This window comes from Staurois parvus, unplaced genomic scaffold (assembly GCF_062004578.1).
Source record: "Staurois parvus isolate SC_StPar_1 unplaced genomic scaffold, SC_StPar_1.0 ptg000704l, whole genome shotgun sequence".
Lineage (NCBI taxonomy): Eukaryota > Metazoa > Chordata > Amphibia > Anura > Ranidae > Staurois > Staurois parvus.
Genome location: NW_028318500.1, coordinates 1,000,824 through 1,019,702, shown reverse-complemented (window position 1 = coordinate 1,019,702; position 18,879 = coordinate 1,000,824). Strand labels below are relative to the sequence as shown.

General features: G+C 39.7%; 1 protein-coding gene across 1 annotated transcript in view; it reads right to left on the bottom strand.

Moving 5' to 3' along the window:
• Window positions 1-2,143: 2,143 nt before the first annotated feature.
• SLC25A1 (solute carrier family 25 member 1) overlaps window positions 2,144-18,879 on the bottom strand; it is a 68,119-nt gene continuing 51,383 nt past the window's right edge. The window contains exons 5-9 of the mRNA XM_089653179.1: window positions 15,971-16,055; window positions 14,854-14,958; window positions 13,379-13,494; window positions 10,695-10,768; window positions 2,144-10,526 (exon numbers count right to left, since the gene is read on the bottom strand). Coding sequence (XP_089509305.1) covers window positions 10,412-10,526; window positions 10,695-10,768; window positions 13,379-13,494; window positions 14,854-14,958; window positions 15,971-16,055 — 495 coding nt within the window. The 3' untranslated portion in view covers window positions 2,144-10,411. The remainder of the gene's footprint in view (window positions 10,527-10,694; window positions 10,769-13,378; window positions 13,495-14,853; window positions 14,959-15,970; window positions 16,056-18,879) is intronic.

Genomic DNA, 18,879 nt, shown 5'->3' with positions numbered 1-18,879 from the left:
TGAGAGTGTGCACTTTCAGCCCATATCCATTATATAACTATAGCTTAAATATGTTATGGTAAATACCTGAAAAAATCTAAAATTGTGCCTGTGTCCAAATATATATGGACCTAACTGTATATAGGACATGCTTTACATGTCAAAAAATGTGCAATTCTATCCATTCTAGTTATTCAAGTTGTATTAATTGTATTCATTATGGGAGATCAGTGCTGTCAGTTGTTGATAATAGATTTGGACAACACAGGATAATTTAGCACTAGGGATTCTGTTAGGGTTTAGGTGTTAGGGTCAGGGTTAGGTTAGTCTAAGAGGGTTCGGTTTAGGTGGTCAAATTTTAGGTTAAATGTTAGGCTCACCATACAAGCTACAATTTGACCATACAATTAGCTTTGAATTTACCACAACTATGATATACAAGAACCTACCTAAACAATCCAATCAATCTGTATCTGGTCAGGCAAATCCTAGCACTATATGGAGCTAAAGGAGAAAATACAGTCAGATTGTAATGTATGTTGGTGAACTTTTAGGGAAGGTTAAAAGTCAAGAGCTCATTTTAGGGGTTAGGTCAAGGAATCAATTAGTGAAATGGTTAAAATGTTAGTTTACCTTTATGAATAAAATACTCTTTGAAGTCCACAAACACCATTCCATAATTCTAAACTATTCTGATTGTAAACACTTCTGACAACTCCATTGTCAAGAACAGGGATCCCCAACCCCTGGGCTAGTACTAGTCCTTGGCCTGTCAGACACCAGGCCGCACTGCCACTGGGACCCAGGGCTGTTTGTTTACATAGCAGTGCGCCACTTGCATCAGTTTGAGTCGGGGCTGCGGTGTATTAGAGGGGAGCCCTACTGTCAATTGTGGATTTGCTGATGGTAGGCTTCCAGCTCATTGAGAATCTAATGCTGGCTGCCTGCTGATCTGGCTGAGGCTGTAGCACTTGGGAGAGGCTGCATAGACATATATGAACATTGAGAGGATTCACTCACTGCACAGAGAAAACCAAGCTGCATCTGGTAGCAGGCTACAGTGACAAATATCAAGCTCAAGGCTCTCACTTGCCTTCACTTGGCAAAATTTTCATTCCAGATGCCAAAAAGGTTGGGGACCGCTTGTCAAGGACGTACCAGATCTTAGGGCAAGTGTTCTCTCTAGCAGTACAGGAATGAGCAATGTCTTTCTTCCGAGCCCCGCAGACACGCACTGTGCTATCGGTTAAGCAGATGATTTCAGCGGCTGTGACAGGAGAGAGAGCACAGAAGTTGCTGAGGTCATCTGTGGCAACAAGAGATGTCCTTGCATGTGTGGGGCTCAGATGGACGATGCTCGCACTTGTACCACTAGGGGGCACTCGTCCAAATGGCTGTTCCGCCCAAGGGAAGAGGACAGGACGGAGCTGTGAAAACTCACGCAGGCTTCACTCAATACAAAACTGGCCTACAGGTATGAGAAGAACATAAATGCACATTTCAAAAATGGGATTAGTTTAGCGTTATGGAATGGTCATGGACTGCAAAATATATATATAATTTTTTTTAAGGTGAACTAAGGAACTAAATTGTATTTAAGCTCCACAAACTGAAAATTCCACCTGAAGTATTAGGCTATCCTTAACTGTTAGGGGCACTTAGGACAACTTTAACATGTTAACTTGATAAAAACTGCTACAAGAGCTTGTGTGCCCAGATAAACACACAACAGCCTGATGACAAAGCCAGTTTCTCAACCTCCACTGTACCAATGGCATAGCTTAAAACCCAACTGTATTCTGCTTGAAACCAAAAAAAATTAATTAACTAAAAACATGTTTTTTTAATAAAAAAAAAAAAATTTTTTATGTGAATTGCACTCCATTGCCATGCCAAAATCCCTAATCTCATCAGCAGCCAGTAAAGGACTGCTGCACCCTGTGTACCAGTAGTTTCTTCATAGCAGTGCAATATGCCCCTTGTTGAGTGTCACCTACTGCTCTTCACTTAGGAACACCATGCTCAGAGGTAGCTGTGTCTGTTCACTCGGTTGTGCACACAATTTCTCTTTATTTAAATTAGTAATACCCAAAATGCATATATATTCGGCATAGGGATAAAACTAAAAATACAGAAAATTAGTAATGGCACATCACTCAGGAAGTTGTTTTCCAGAAATAAATCCAGCTTTTATTAGAACTCATTTTGGTGGATAACTTGTAACATGAACTCCACCTCCCATTCAGACAAGAAGAGGTGTACAGGCACATGAATATAGACAGGCAGAGCACCAGATACATTAGTTATAATGTAAACATAAAACATTTCAAGTATTGTAATTACAGGTAAATGTGGAATCCATGTATGTTAAGGTATTTTGGCTGCTGGAATCGACATCTTTTACGTGATTAATATAACTACAGGACATATTTTTGTAGTGTTGGTAGACATACAGTACTAAAAAAAAAAAAGCTTCTGAGCTGAGGAGATCAGATATACAATATTAAATTAAAGCGAATCTTCACCCTCATAACCCACTTTCCATCATTTTACCCCTACTCCTTCACATAATCGCACATTTTTTTTTCTTTTTTGGTAACTCCTTGCACTTCACCTGAGAATGGCGTCACCTAACCTCTGGGGATACTCACATCTCCCATCCTACCCCTTCACCCTTCCAAGAAGGCTTTGGGGTAATCTGTGGTGCCTCATCACAGAACCGGCTGTCTGTTCCTGGTTTTTGCAGCTGACCTCCTGATGACACACGTGCCACTGCACTTCATTAGGGAGCTGGCTGCAAGATTCTGGAAAAGACAGCTGGCCCCCTGATGACACACTGAAGATTTCCTCCAGATGAAGTGGGAAGAGAAAGTGGCAGTGCAGGACTGGGTAAACAGTAGAGAAGCAGGATGTACTGCTAGCAACACTGGATTTGTTGGGGGTGTAAGTATATTTATGAAGTACAACCCAGGGACAAAGGTAAGAGGGGTTTTAAAAAAAATATTGACGTACTATATCCTTTCTGGAATGGAAAAACTATAAAGTGAGAATTTTCTCCAGCTGGTTGGGACACTTTAGGTGGTCATGGATAGATTAAAGTTCAGCAGGAACCAGCCGAATTTCGATCCATGTGTGACCACTGCAGCTGAATAGAAGATGATCTACTAATTGACTTCTGCTCAACCGCCCTCTTAGATAAAAGCTGCTCAATAAGCAGCTGCAGCACTGATCTGTGCATTCTGATAGCAGAGGGGTCTACCAGCTGTCAGACTACAATAGCATTGCATATCCACCTTGAAAGTGTGGATGGGGCATAAACTGTAGCTGCTGACTTTTAAAATAGAGAGGGACTACCTGTCCCTCGGTCCAGCGGTGTCCTCACCAACGCTGGTTTCACATGCTATCTTCTCTCCCCAGCATCTTCAGTGTGGACACCTGGCTGTGACAGCTTGTGGCTTCACAGGCGGGTGCCCACTGTGCATGCGCGAGAAGCGCTGCGCTTTGTGAATGGCCCCGTAGTCTTCACGTGTCCCAGAAGACTACGGGAAAGAGAGGAGGGGAGGACAACTTCCGCTTCCGATTGCCTAGGCGATCGCAGCAGGGGTGGGAGCAGGTACCTGTCAAATTCGGGTACCTGCTCCCCCCCTGTGCTCCCCAAAGGTGCCAATCTTTAAAAAACACATTCTTATAATGGAGGATCAAAGGGATTTTGGTTCACTTTCACTGATTGGCAAATATTGGGCAGCAAAATCACAGACTGAATAATATCGTTTACTTTATGAAAGTTTTCATATTGCTTTGGACTATTGTAATTAGTATGGTTTGAACAATATTTTGGTTTATGTTTAAAGTATAAGACATTTTATTGCAGCACTGCCCCTGCGAATATTGTTTTAAAGACACAGTACTGCCTTGAGGTCCAGGATCCTCACAGCTAACAATCTCCCTTAGTAACCAATGAGAGCCCTGTACTTATACAACCAGCTCTAGGAAAGGCAGCCCAACTTGAATAGAAGATGGTAGAAATAATTTTGCTTAGTGAATAAAGTAATGCCCAATTCTTCTGGAAGAATCACATAAGTCACAAATTCTACACCTGAATCAACTCACATTCTAAACAAGGAGTTTTCTAATCTGCTAGACATTTGTTTCTGCTAAAACCACTTACAGTATCTCCTGTGCTCATATTTTTGCAAGTGACACTTACATTTGAGGCATTGTATAGGGTACAGCCACTATTATGCTGGTTATGTTAAAAAAAAAAAAACAAAAAAAAAAAAAAACATAAAAAAGGTTAGTTTTAGGCACACTGGCCTTTGTTTAATATATAAAACACATGAACAGACTTGGTTGTACTGTGCGTTCTGTCAGCGCACATCCTGTAGTGCAGCGATACAGAGCACACAAAGAAAGAGTTACAGCCTCTATTATGGATAACAAAAATGTACAAAACAGTATGAATGTATATAACATAGAACAACCTTTATACAAATTGTACAAATAGACCACATAAATATATATTATAATTGAAATACAATACATATCAATGTACCATATACTGTATGCTTACTCTGCTGTACTCTATGTAATCCATATACTCTGTACATACACCTGAATTAGAGGTATAGTCAACTTGCACCATAAAGTATGAGACATCAAGTGGCTAGGTTAGGCATAGTCAAGAAAAAAGTAGCAAAATATTTTATTTACTTTCTCTCATTTTTGGCAAGTACAGTCCTGCAGCAAACACAGTAAGCACATTCTGCATTATTTTCTTTTTTTTAAAGTAACATCCAAGAGTCAGACACCATATAACAGGTAACATATAATATTACATAGTACACAACTGGTCCTTATTCATTAACACTTAAGAAAAGTGTACATGTTTTACCCAAACCAGATTCTGACATCACTGTCTAGAGCAGAATAGAACATTCCTGGATTATTACGAGCAATATTGGGCAGCATAAATGATTTCCTTTTTCGTCTCTTTAAAAAGTCATTTTTTAAAACCATTTTTTTTTTTTGCTGCACTTCAGCTACATTTCATCTTTAAAGTGATACCTTTGGACTGTTATTATGAAGGGGTTAACAAAAAGCAATGAAAAGGCATGTTCTGTCTCCCACTAGCGGCTGGTCATAGTAATTCTGTTACACAGACATTTTGGCTTCTAGATTTAGATTTTGGCACAGAGGTACTATTAATGTTATAGAAAGCACAGATGGCAGTTTGGCACAAAAGTAAATAACACCATACTATGTGACTATATAAAAATGAACACACATAAGATGCCTGAAAAACAGGCACACACAATGAGAGGTCCCAACTGCACAGCTCTAAATGATAGAAAGAGAGGCTGCCTCAAGCATATAAACATGCTAACCTCACCACCTTAGTGCACACACGCTTTCTTTTTGCATAAAATGTTCTAAAATAACTTTCAAAGTGAAGCAACTACTAAGACAAGACATTGTAAGTTGGTCATAAACCCCACGCATCCTTTTTTGCTTTACATTTCATTTTAAATATTTAAATAGCAGGGGCGGACTGACCCTTTGGAAACTCGGGCACTGCCCGAGGGCCCGGGGACAGTGGGGGGCCCCATGAGATGCCCATGGTACCTTTTTCATAGGCTTTTTTTGAGTCTGGGCAAGGACACAGGGGCCCCATGATCCCCTATTACCCGGGGGCCCCATGAGTTGTCAGTCCGCCCCTGTTAAATAGACATTTTCTCAGCTGCAGATAAAAAGGAGAAACTGTAAAAGCCTGCAGATGCAGCCAAATTGCCAGTCAGGTGTGAAGGGCCATGTTCCAGCCATTCCTCCTCCTACTAAAGTTTGCTCACCCCTTCCTGCCCCCTGCATACTTCTATTGGTCAGTAAGGCAGCCTATGATGGTGATGGGCCACTAACAATGTGAAGTGGTGGAACTAACCACAAGTCCTGAAATATTCTGGCAGGATAGCACAGCATTTAGCAGTATCTGCAGGCTTTTGAAGCTGCTGCAAGTATGTCTAAGTAACTTTACATCTGCAGGCTACTTTCACATTGATCCGTAGCAAAAACACACTAAAAACGCTAATGCGTTTTTGTCGTGCTTGTGGTGTTTTTACACAGGACAGGTGACTCAAAAAAAGAAACGCAGGTGCGTTTTCAATGCATTTCAATGGGGAGGTGCATTTTCAGTTTACTGAACCAAATTGGAACCAAAAATGCAGCAAGCAAGATTTTACTAAACGCAGTGGATCTGCAACGGATCAGTGTGAAGAGTTCCACCATAGTCACATATTTTTCTTCAGCTTTTTTTTTTTTTTTTCACACAGACGAAAATAAAAACGTATCACTGTGAAGAGGTCCATAGGCTTACATGGTCACACGGATCAGCGTGAAAGCAGCCTTAAAAAAAACCATCATGACAGAAACAGGGAGGCTGTTGTTACTAAGCTCTTCTTCAGAAAATACTAGTTGCCTGACTGTCATATTGAACCTTCTTCTTCTGAACTCTGAATCACTAACCTGGTACAAGTTTACAGCTAAGAGACCTCATCTTTTCTCTGAATTTCTTGATCCGCATAGTTATTCTTGGTCAGTGACTAAAAATTGGGCTTCATGCAAGCATACATTCACAGTCACAGAGACAGCACACAGCCTGCTGCCAGCAGCTTGCTAAAAAACGGACAGGCTGAAGTATGCACCTTTATATACATCCGAGCAGTACTTGTATAGAGATATGTATGTGCTGTCTGTCTGTGTTTGGGGCAGCACATACATTTCTGTGTACTGCTCAAATGTCTGTATATTTGCACACAGTCGCTGCATGTTTCAGCCTGTCATTGATTTTGACAGACTGCTGGCACAGGGCTGTATGCTGCACGTAAGACTCCCATGTAGAGAATTACACCCAAATGTGATATTAAAGTGATATGAAAGGGTCTTTTTTTTTAATAAAAAATAAAAAAAGGTCATACTTACCTGCTCCAGGGATGTGCAGTTCATATCAGGTAGTTTTTATTTACATTTAGCCCTGCTGTGGGCAAGCAGCAGGATTTAAATTTTTTTGCGGGACGGACACCAGTGAAGCATGAACAGATCTTCATGCTACAGAGTTAGCAGGCTGTCCAGTCATCCATGCTGCTGTCCGGTGTAGGCAGTCCCCTCTCCGCCGGCCTCTCACTAGCTCGGAGGCTCCCTCAGCCCATACACCCCAATCGGCAGCACCCGTTCAGCCCTGGCCACTTTCACACTTCTCTTACTCTACTCCTCCTTCTAGGACACGCTGACAAGCCGCCCTGCCAGCACCCCTCACCTCAGCACTTGCTCTCCTTCTCTCAATTTGTATCCCTTTGTCGGTGTTGAACATAGGGATAATCTAGAGGTGGTATGCTACCTCTGACCATCCCTACGCTCTGCACGCCACCTCTGACCATCCCCATGCTCAGCATGCCACCTCTGACCATCCCCACGCTCAGCATGCCACCTCTGACCATCCCTACGCTCTGCACGCCACCTCTGACCATCCCCATGCTCAGCATGCCACCTCTGACCATCCCCACGCTCAGCATGCCACCTCTGACCATCCCTACGCTCTGCACGCCACCTCTGACCATCCCCATGCTCAGCATGCCACCTCTGACCATCCCCACGCTCAGCATGCCACCTCTGACCATCCCTACGCTCTGCACGCCACCTCTGACCATCCCCATGCTCAGCATGCCACCTCTGACCATCCCCACGCTCAGCATGCCACCTCTGACCATCCCCACGCTCAGCATGCCACCTATGACCATCCCCATGCTCAGCATGCCACCTATGACCATCCCCACGCTCAGCATGCCACCTATGACCATCCCCACGCTCATCATGATTAAAAGATATAGAAGATGCATCAGTAAGTGATTATATCAGCTGCTGATAGACTGAGGGTTTAACATCTTTGCAATGAAAATGTATCCAAGTGAGTTGTACCTTATTTTTTTTTCAGGATAAATCTCGCTTTAATTTGGTGGTAAATGTTAACGGATAGCTCCTGATTTTATTATCACAGGAAAACTGTCCAAAATACTAAAACATTTTTTATATGTTTAAATTATCTGTATATATTTTTCCATTACCATAACCCACCACCAAAAAAAAACCCCCAAATAAATTATCCTACTCCTGACAATTGCAGCAATACCCATGTGTAAATTTTTTGTTTGTTTGTACCCATAGTAGGGTCCAGAAACAATCGTTCACACTTACTTTTCTGGTTTTTTTTGTTGTTTTTTTTAAAGCTGCTCCGAATTCTGGCTGCTCCAGCTTTGATAAATACTCCCAATGTATACTTTTCTCCATTCAAGAAGAGAAAGAGTACAAGGGGTGGACAGTGTCTTAGCCAATTACAGGCTATCACAGCAATCGTACGATCGAGAGCTGGTCCTCCTAGTATCTGATTATTAGTACAAGACCCAGAGTTGTTGGTAACAGCTTGGTCTTCATGCTGGGAGCAGGCTATGCAGCATGCTTACAGTGTAAATGCAGCTATACACATATGCAGCACCACAGAAGAAGGCCCACCTCTGAGAGGCAACATATATACGTATGCTGATTAACAAGGGGTATTAAAGCATTACCATCACAGCCAGTTAAGTATCTTTTTTTTTTTTAGGAGGTCAGCAATGGCAGTCTCTTATCTCTCTCATGCTAGTTCAACTTTAAAATCTGTAGGATAAAATATATGATTCTTACTTTGCTATGCAATATTAATAATTGCACAAACATGCTGTATATACTCTTCAGTCAAATCTTCTCACCATAGAGGCCACACTTTGATCTAAAACACAATAGCGTCGATTCACAAAGCTGCATGACTTTACATGCTTTTGTTATCTTCTCTCATAATATTTAAATCAAAATGTTCAATTAAAAAAAATGATCACATTGGAGTGGAATTATTTCTCAATACAAAATGACCATTTACCCATTGAATTTGTATTTTATCTCCACCATGAATGACACCTTTTTTTCCCTTCTCAATAGACATCTCATAGAAATTCACTACTATTGTCATCTGTACTTTAAGAAGCAAAATCCTGTGCACTTATCTTTGTGAATAGGCTTTTACAAACAATAGACTGCAAAAATGTATAATATACACACTTTAGAGGATCCAAGTGATAAAACCTTTCTGAATTAAAAAAACAAAACATTAAAATTTGCAAACAACATATAGTCATTAAAATAATGCATGTGTTATGCTTTTTTTAATAGGAGCGAATGTAGGCCACAAGTGTAACAACTTTTAGGCCCCTTTCACACGACCTGTCAGTTTTTCAGGCGGACCTGATGGGACAGTCCATTCATTTCTATGGACTGGAGGGTGTAAACGGACTTGAGTCCGTTTACTCTCTCCTACCTCTGATCTGCTAAAAAAAAACAGAAGGGGATCCATTCTACTCCGTTTAGGCAGATCGGATCAGAGGTACTCAGGTGTAAATGGACAGCGGAGTCCGTTTACACCTGGCTGCCCCCTGAGCAGAGCGGGCTCAGTCCGTATTCACTCTGCAAAAACCGAGCGGACACGAACCTGTCATCTGCCTGCTCTGCTCAGTAGGGGACCAGCGAAAAGATCCCCTGCTGAGTAAATTGGATTCTGCCCCTATGAAAGAGGCCTTATCCATGAGCATTAAAGTTTGGTCAACACTGGATAAAGTGTCCAACTAATACACTATAACTGTGGCTGATTAAAGAGCATCTTCCCACAGAAAGATTTCTTGCTGCTTCCAGCAACATTGGGTTTCGTTTTCTCAATCATGCCATTTGCAGAATTCCTCTATTTACTTTCTAACCAATTTCCTCAATGGCTATTGCTGCAGTGCAGACTCTTCAGAAAGTCAACAAAATGGCAAATAGTGGAGTTCTGACAAACACATCCTAGAAACACATACATATGTGCCAAATGCTTCTAATGACAACATACCTGAAAGCAAGAAAAATCTGCAACTGTGTGGAGAAGCTCTTTAATTTTATTCTATATTTGATGACACTCAGAACACAGGTGAGTGGTATAATGTGTAGTGAAAAGATTGTGGAGGCTCATTTTACAGGGACAATTTAAAATAATAAACGCACTATTAAACAATGGTAAAAAGAAAAAAAGCTTAAAAAATTGATGAAAGTTTGTTAACCCCTTCAACCTTGTTTCAGCATACAATGACATATGCACTTCTGGATTTTGTTTTTTTGTTTTTTTTTTAAAGCTGCAAGTGAAATTTAACCAGAAGATGATGTTCTAGTTATGGAAATATGATGGAGGATATTTTTTTAAGGAATGGGAGGCACTGTAGTATTTTAGTACCAGGGAATTGGGTAATTATCAGTTGAGGTCTTTGGCACCCACAGACTCTGTAATTGCGTGTCACTTAGTTCTTCCATCAGAACCTTTAGACAACCCTCAGTCAGTCTTCCAAACCTTGTTCAGAACCTTCACCACTTCATCATAGATTATAAAGACAATGGCTACATCTAAACAGACACGTCCAAGACGAGGAACAGTCCCCTTGTAGAACCTAAAAAAGGGGGAGATGACAACTTTAGACGCTGGCAGGACACTTTGGAAATATTGCAATGTTAAAATGAGTCTATGCCACATGTAAAGATAGAAGAAAGATTAAGTGAATTGGGTACGAAAGGATATGGAAACATCAAGCAATGTTTTCATGAAATTAGTAACTCACGCTTTGGGTCCCTCATACTTGAGTATCTTATAAGCACAGTCCAATGTACTTTTGTATTTATGAGCTTCCAGCCCCTGCAAAACAAAATAATTAACCTGTATTATCTTCAAACTGCTCAGGGCAAAGAGATCTACCACATCTGTCATATTTTTTATATAACACACCCAAAGACACAATCTTCCTCCCTATATAGGATGAGAAGCATCTCACACAGTTTTATAGGTTGATGGTGCTAAAAGAGATCTGTCCAATCCTATGTACAGAGCTGAACAGAAATGCCATTTTCATTGCCCTGAAAAAGTAGGATATTTAAATTGAACATTATATAGAGGATCTATCATGAAAATCAACATTTTTGTTTTTGAATAAAAAAAGCCTCTTTAGTCTTTACTGTGTATATTGATTTTTTTTTTATGCTTTATTTCATTTTTAAATCTACTATTCTTTGTACGAGAAACATAATTTTAATCTCTATATAAGACAATATCAAAAGAAAAGACTTTGTTTATCCAGCAAAAAAAGAATATATGTATTACTTTCTTATCTTAATGTTGTTCTAAAGTCAAAACGTTGTTTACTTTAATACATTCCCATCATTAAGGTAACCCCCCCACCTGTTTTACCTCCCTGCGTCCATACCTAAACACATACCTGTCCCGGCTGCAGGACAGCTCCTCTCACTGCCTGGTCTCACAAGAGACACTGAGGGCAATGGGAGTTACAGTCTCCTGCTGCTGTCAGTCAAACTCCAGTGAGGAAGGAGTGGGGCCATGGCTTACTGACACTGTTTGTCTATGGATGCACAAAGCCTGGTTTGGGAGTGAGCCTAAAGAGGCACCTAAAGGAGAGAGGAGTGGACAGAGCCAGCGGGGGACAGCCAAAGAGGAAGTAAGGGACCTCTCTGTGCAAAATAATTGCACAGAGCATGTAAGTATAACATCTTTTTTATTTTAACACAAAAAATGATCCTTTAATATCACTTTAAGTAATTACAAAGTCATTGCCGATCAATCAGGTCCATAGCAGAAATGTAAAAAAGCTCTGGTCCATAGATGCAAGCTAAGGAGAGAAATATAGTAATAGACCATTTTCTAGTTAAAATGTAAGCTGTTTGTAGGTATAGCCTATTGCATTATTAACCAATTATAACAACCAGGTGCTAATGATCAATGACAGAATCTGTATGTTGAACCAAACTAATTAAGTGAAACAAGCAAAACCAATGACATCACAAGTTCTTCCTCTGGAAGCGATGGGGGCAGTTCTTACTGCTGAACTAAACAGAGCTGAAACAATTAGGTGTGAGTGCTGCTCAGTGCAGTAGTACTATGAACCTGGGTTGTGCAATGGTACCACCCAAGAGTATGAGTCCATGACAGCACAATGTAAAAGAAAGTGGGTTGGATGACACTGGCCCTCATACAACACGAAAGACTGGTGACATCTAGTGGTGGGACAAAATTAATGCAATGAGCAGCTCTGGATTGAAGGTGAGTATTGCCGCAAAAGCTGCTTTCTTACTCTTCTAACAGGTCAATTTTTTTTCTGCATTGGCATCTCTGGGCTTAAGTGTTCTTTATCTGATAAATTTAAAGAGTTTGGAAGCTATGGGATAATAATATCTTATAGTTGTAGAATAAAGCTAGAAATCCATCTGGGCCCAATTGTTTGTGTGTTTTGAGTTATTTTACTGTCTGGCAGATTCCATCTTTAGTAATATGTTCTTCTAAAGCATTTCTATAATTCTGGTAAATTGAATTTATAAATTCTTACAGACCTGAATCTGAATTAGAGGGTGTAGCAGAGTCTAAATATAGTTAAGCAAAGTGGAATGTAAACACAAACAATTATCTTCTATCATGTACACCCTTTTTGTCTGTTAAATAAAGCACTACAAGCATTTTGTTATATCTGTTCAATAAGTGCAAATAAATGCCAGTTGATCATGCCAAAATTATGTTGAGCTCCTCATTTCCTGCACTGAACTGGCAACACAGTGCGTCTGCCGCACTGAAATCTAAAACAATGTTATTAGCCCCACATGAGTTCTGTCGACTGCAGAACTCTAAACATCCTGACTTAGGGTGACAACACTGACTCTCTTTGGTACAGTGCAGTTAGTGAGCGTCATCTTGTGACAGGAAGTGTGTTATTGGCAGGATCACTGGGGGAATATGAGAAAGTAAAGGAAAAAAAAAAAAGACTGAAAACAATATATGTAATGCAGGGACTGAAAGGACTGATAAGCTGCAATATATTGCACTTTAATCTTGGGTTTAGATGCAGCAATACAAGTAAGCATGTAAGTGTTTTAACTCGCTGCTGTGCCCTCCAACCCTGCTGCTGGCAATTTCTCACAAGTATATCAGACATACACTTTTTTATACGTACATTTAGAGGAACTCTCCGATTAGTTCAATTTAGGAGACACAAATAGCTAAACCTTTACAAACAAATGGCCTAATCTACAAGGAAATCTGAAGGAAGAACTGCTTCATAGAGCCCATGTAGACCTCAAGCAACCAATCACCATTTTCTGTTGTTTCTTACACTGTAATGGAAGAACCAGATGAATTACTGTGGGGCAACACAAACTGCCTGAGACTATTACTCCCTCAGAAGAAAATGAGGCTCAGTGTCGACTGCAGTAGAAATATATATGTTAACATTGCAGTTCATATTACCTGCATCCTGGTCTTCACTACATCCAAAGGAGTGTTACCAAAGACACTGGCAGCTCCTGCAATGGCTCCAAATGCTCCTGTTATTAGTGGGTTCATTGGTTTGTTAGGATTGTCACCTGAGATGTTAAAGAACACATATTACTGCAGTTCTATGCAGTCTCATATACATCTATAAAGGCCAGTTCTTTCTTGTCAAAGTACAGTTTTCACATAGCTCATAAAATTAAAGAAAGTGGTTTGCTTCAATGATATTACTGCTCAAGCAGAGGCTGATCTAGTTGCCATTATAAACAAGTACGGAATTTCTCAAACTAATTTTATACAAAGCAATCATTTTCTGAATTGGCAAATAAGGGGCCTTTTGGACAAAAAAAAAAAAAAAGTAAATATGTAAGTATATGATAAAGTCAGATGAATTTCAGGGATGTCATACTGAGCAGATTCAAACTGCTGACTTGAATTTTTTAAAGTTGTGACTGTGTGGCTAGAAAGGCACATAATATATCTATACTACATACAATAAGATAATTTGCTTGTGAAATACAAAGCTGCTTTAACCTCCCTGGCGGTCTGATTATGTCAATATTTTTAAATGTCAAAGTGGTACATTGTTTTGCATGGAAATTTGTTGTTTTATATTGTAGGCCTGTAATTCTTGGGAATAACTCACTGAAATCTGTCCAAACAAGATTCTAGTAAACATCCCGGGTATGATAAAGTTTGAAACAGGAAATAATAAATTATAATATAATAAATAATTATAAAAAATAATAGAATACATTTAATTCAATAATATAATCTAACCAAAAACAACTTTTGACCTAAAGGGATGCTTTTTGGATGCCATGGATGTTCTCAAGTTTCCAGGCAGAAAGAATGGTAAAAGTGCAGGCAGGGCACTGGACAAAGCACTCGGGACAAAACTGAGGTGAAATGGTTTGATACAGTAATGTAATCCTCAAAGATTACAATGTATTGTGTGTATGTCATGTTTTGTTTACTTTTTTGAATCTACTGCCGGTTCTGAGCCCCTGCGTTGCGGCACTCGCTGGGAAGGGAACCTGGAAGACGGATGCCGACATCGGCCGGAGGACACAGTGGGAGGACATTGGGAAATCGCAGGAAGAAAGTAAGTTACACTACACTGTAATCCTGAGTGTGGCTCGGGGTTACAGCTTTTGGTACTGAAAATTAAACGTGAGCCACACTCGGGATTACCGCCAGGGAGGTTAAACATCAGGAAACAAAATTATGTGAATTACACAGTCACCAAAAGAAGTTATGGAATAGGACGGTATTAATTAAACTAGGTTATTTAATAATAATAAAAAACAATCTATGGAAGGCACATATTAGGAAAAATTGTACCTGTCATAGGATATAACAATAGTCAAAAAGCATAATGAAAGAGGAACTATCTGGGACAGTTACAGAAGGAAAGAGAGGTATACAACAAGCACAGCCAAATTATGTACCTCTATACCAGTTCCGCAGAGAGGTCATGACAAAGAAGCGAATGGCTTGGTTGGATCCTTGTTTAAGAACTGTAGCTGTAAGACCTTGGTAAGTCCCTTTAATGCCTAGGGGGGAAAAAAGTACAAATGACAACAGCCAGACTATAATGATGAAATATGCAAAGAAAGCATATCCATTTCAATAAACCACAAAGTAAATAACAGAGTATGTGATCCTGTGATCACGGCTGCAATGCTTTCCAGGCTCAAATGCAAAAACAAAATAAAAAAATAATGATGCACATTTTTGCTTTATGTAATATGAGTGCATTTATTCATTTTTTTAAATTTTTTTTTACAAAAGGATGAGTTTGACTTTAAAAACCCTGCAAATCCCCCCCCCCAAAAAAAAACAAAACCCCTGCAAGTACGAAAAAAAAAAAATTGTGTTGAACCAGAAATACACTCAACTCTTAAAGCTCAACTCTGAAAACCTGTAAAATTATATCATGCAGTGGTGCTGCACCCACACTGCAAGGATTCACTACTTGGTTTGTCTAGGGAAGATAAACACCTTTACTTTCCTGATCCTGTGCTCTTCCAGTAGATGGTGCTCCCCCACGCTCCAGTGGTGGACTATCCCTTGGACTCTTCACATCCAGTGCAGGGCTATGGGTCCTGCACTGGTGCTAAGGACACCAGGACCTTGGACTGGCGGAGAATAGGGGAGAAGACACTGTGGATACCAGTCTAGCAACAGGGAGGAGTGGAGGGTAGGGTAAGTAAATCTGCTTTTCTGTGTCCCCCAAACTTAAATGAGCAATTACCCTTGCAATGCAGGCACAGCCCTACTGTAAGGGATAATTTTATAGTTTCTCAGAGTTGGGTTTTAAGCCCTTTTTTGAACTGATGACACACCTCATTCTTGTGGTGTAAGCCCTCTTAGCTGTCTTTTGCTAAACTACTCAACCACTCCTACGCTCATATTTTTGTAACAAAAAGGCTAATCATCCTGTAGTGCATGATAAGAACTAGTAGGGCTTTTTGAGATAATATAAGGAGAAAACGCATGATATCTGAATTTCTCAATTATATTTAAATATATTACTGTTAAAAATACACAGAGAGAAACTTATACCTTGATTTCGAATAATCTCCCTGACTCCATGGTAAAACCCTCTGTACTTTGGATTTGGAGAGCTCTGGTCATGAATAAACTTCACCTAAAGGAGAAAAAATAAATTTAATGTAGATCTCTCATGCTTATGTTACCTAACATGTTGTCCATCATGAAATGTTGTTAAATGAGACTTTTGAGGGGTTTGAATATATCCTCATCCATAAAACTATAATCCCTGGAATTCATAAAGGCCGGCTCAGACAGATTTTGCAAACGTGTCTCATGTGCATTCTAAAAGTGGCACAGCATGCCCCAAATGCATGTACCTTGTGCTTAAAATTTGGCTCAAGCTGTGGCACTTTTAGAATGCATGAGAGACACTTTGCAAAATCTGTCGCTGTACGCCAAAAGAAAGTTGGTCTAAATTAGGTCCACTTTCCTAAGATAGGAACTGTCGGTATGTTATTCTGACCTTGGAGCAGGTGTTGTGCCACTATGTAGAAGTGAGGCAAATGATAAGTACCTGAATTTGGCACGAGTCTCTGTCAGAACCAAAATTGTTGCAGATGTTTTTTTTTTAATCTGGCTCAACACAAGAGCAATTAAAGCCAGGAAAGTGGCGCACCAGCTTTATTGAACCCCCCCGACATGTCTTGTAAAGTAATTTGCACTAAACATTTCAAGAATCCCTTATTTTATGTATACATTTTTAACAAACTATTTGAAAACCAGATGATAACATTTAAAATACACATTCCAATGTACAGATAAAAGTTTTAATTCCCAAAGCATGCATATAAACAATCTATTAAAAATCTCGATACATTGTTTAGCACAGACCGATCAATTACAACACGTTTACGTAACAGGTAATGAAAGCACTAAAGCCAACCAAGCAATGTGCTGATTATCACTGTTCACACAACTTGCATTCAGACCAAAAACCAAACAAAAGGTTCAGTTCTGCAAAATGAACACTGGATGGCGCCAAAATACAACATTGAGAAAGGTACACACCAACCAAAATGTAAAAATGAAAGGCCAAGTTCACCTTTGTAGAAAAATAAAATAAATGCACTTTTCTTTTTTGCAGGTAACAAAAATGTGCATTTATTATTTTTTCTTAGAAGCCTATGAAGTACTGCATGCACAATCAGCAGATTGTGGGTGCAAAGACCTTAGATTGTACGCCCCTTGAGGGTTAGCGACTGATGTGAATGTTCAATATATATGTAAAGCGCTGCGTAAATTGACTGTGCTATAGAAGTATCTGTAATACATAAATAATAATGACAGGATCTTCCTCAGTATAGCTGTCTGCCTGTACCTGCCATACAAGCAGAGAGTTACTAAAGAGCAAAAAGAATCAATGAACTATGAGGGAGCTCACCAACCCTCTCAGTTCATTGAGAACTACAAGCCATCTGCCATGGTGGCAGACAGTATTTGTAGTTCATTCATTCACAGAACTCTGAATGAATGACGTGGGTGCGTTCTTTTTTTTTTTTATTCTGACAGTGGGTGCTGGGAAAGTATCCCCCGCCCGCTGTCACAATAAGGGATCAAGGGGGTTGCAGGGCTGCTTTAGTAACATATTATACCCTGAATACATATAGAGCACGTAATATGTTACTAAAGTTAAACTTAGACTTTAAGTCTTAAAGTGTTACTAAACCCACAACAGTAAAATCAGTTTGTATATGCAGTAAAGAATGCTTGTTATACTCACTGTGGAACATAAGGGGTTAATCCTCTGCATTGTGTAAAAAGGATGTTTAATCCTGTTTTCTCTGCCTCTCCTCTTGTTCAAATGTCCACGTCTTATCTCCTGATAAGACAGACTGAACCCGTAGCCATTCTGCACATGCTCAGTTTAGTATGTATTGCTGGAGAGATTTTTTTTTTTTTGGGAGAGTGGTCAGGGGTTCTGCATCCTCCTACAGCAAAATGAAATACCTCCTACAAGCTTTAACCAGTGCTCTGCTGGACACTGATAGAAGTGACAAGACTGCTCTAACTGCTGATGAGAAAAGGTATTTAGCAGTTTATATTTAGTAAAATAAGTACATTTCCATGTTGTGTGTACTGTGGGAGACCAGATATAATGAATGCAGGGTCCTGGGTTTAGTAACACTTTAAGCTTTAAAACCCTCTTATATTGGCTAACTTGAATTAATAAAGAGGCAAACTGCTAGGAAAACTTTCATCAGACTTCATACATTTCTGAAAATGGTTCTGAAACTCACATTTATATACAGTTACAAGGAGAGGCATGAAATATATACATTTAAAGCCCAAGTTTACATAAAGTAAAAAAAAATGAAATTAGAAGGGATATTACTTACCTTAATTGAGATGTGTCCCTCATCAAGAGTGCCGACTATGTCTGCCCTTCCTGCCAGCTGCTCCACTTACAAAAGCTGTAACATACAGCTTACATGAATGAAAGAGGACCTATGAATGGAGGATGGGCAGATGATTGAAAGCTTTGCCTCCTTCATCCATAAATCGTGTTTCATTCATAGAAGCTGTTGTAATGGCTTCTATGAATAGAGTAGTTGGGCAGAAAGACACTCTTGATGAGTGCCTGTCACAGCCCCTTAGTTCTATTAGTCCCCGCTGCACTGAAAGATTGTGGCAGTGGTGCAAAAGGGACAAAGGCATCGGAGTTATCCCAAAAGCTTGTATCTTTAATAACTCAAGATAGACAATAAAGGCTATCACTTCAAACTCCACATTGTATGCATTTTGATACTACTGCTAAAATTAAGCCTTGAAATACTTAGTTTATCCATCATAGCTGGTTATGATAATTTGATGTGAGAACATTTGTTGCTAACCTGTGTGAAAACGCAACCTTTCCTTATATGTGTCTCACAATTAGAAAGCAAGTTGCACAAGGCAGAATTATGTGACAAGAAGCTAAG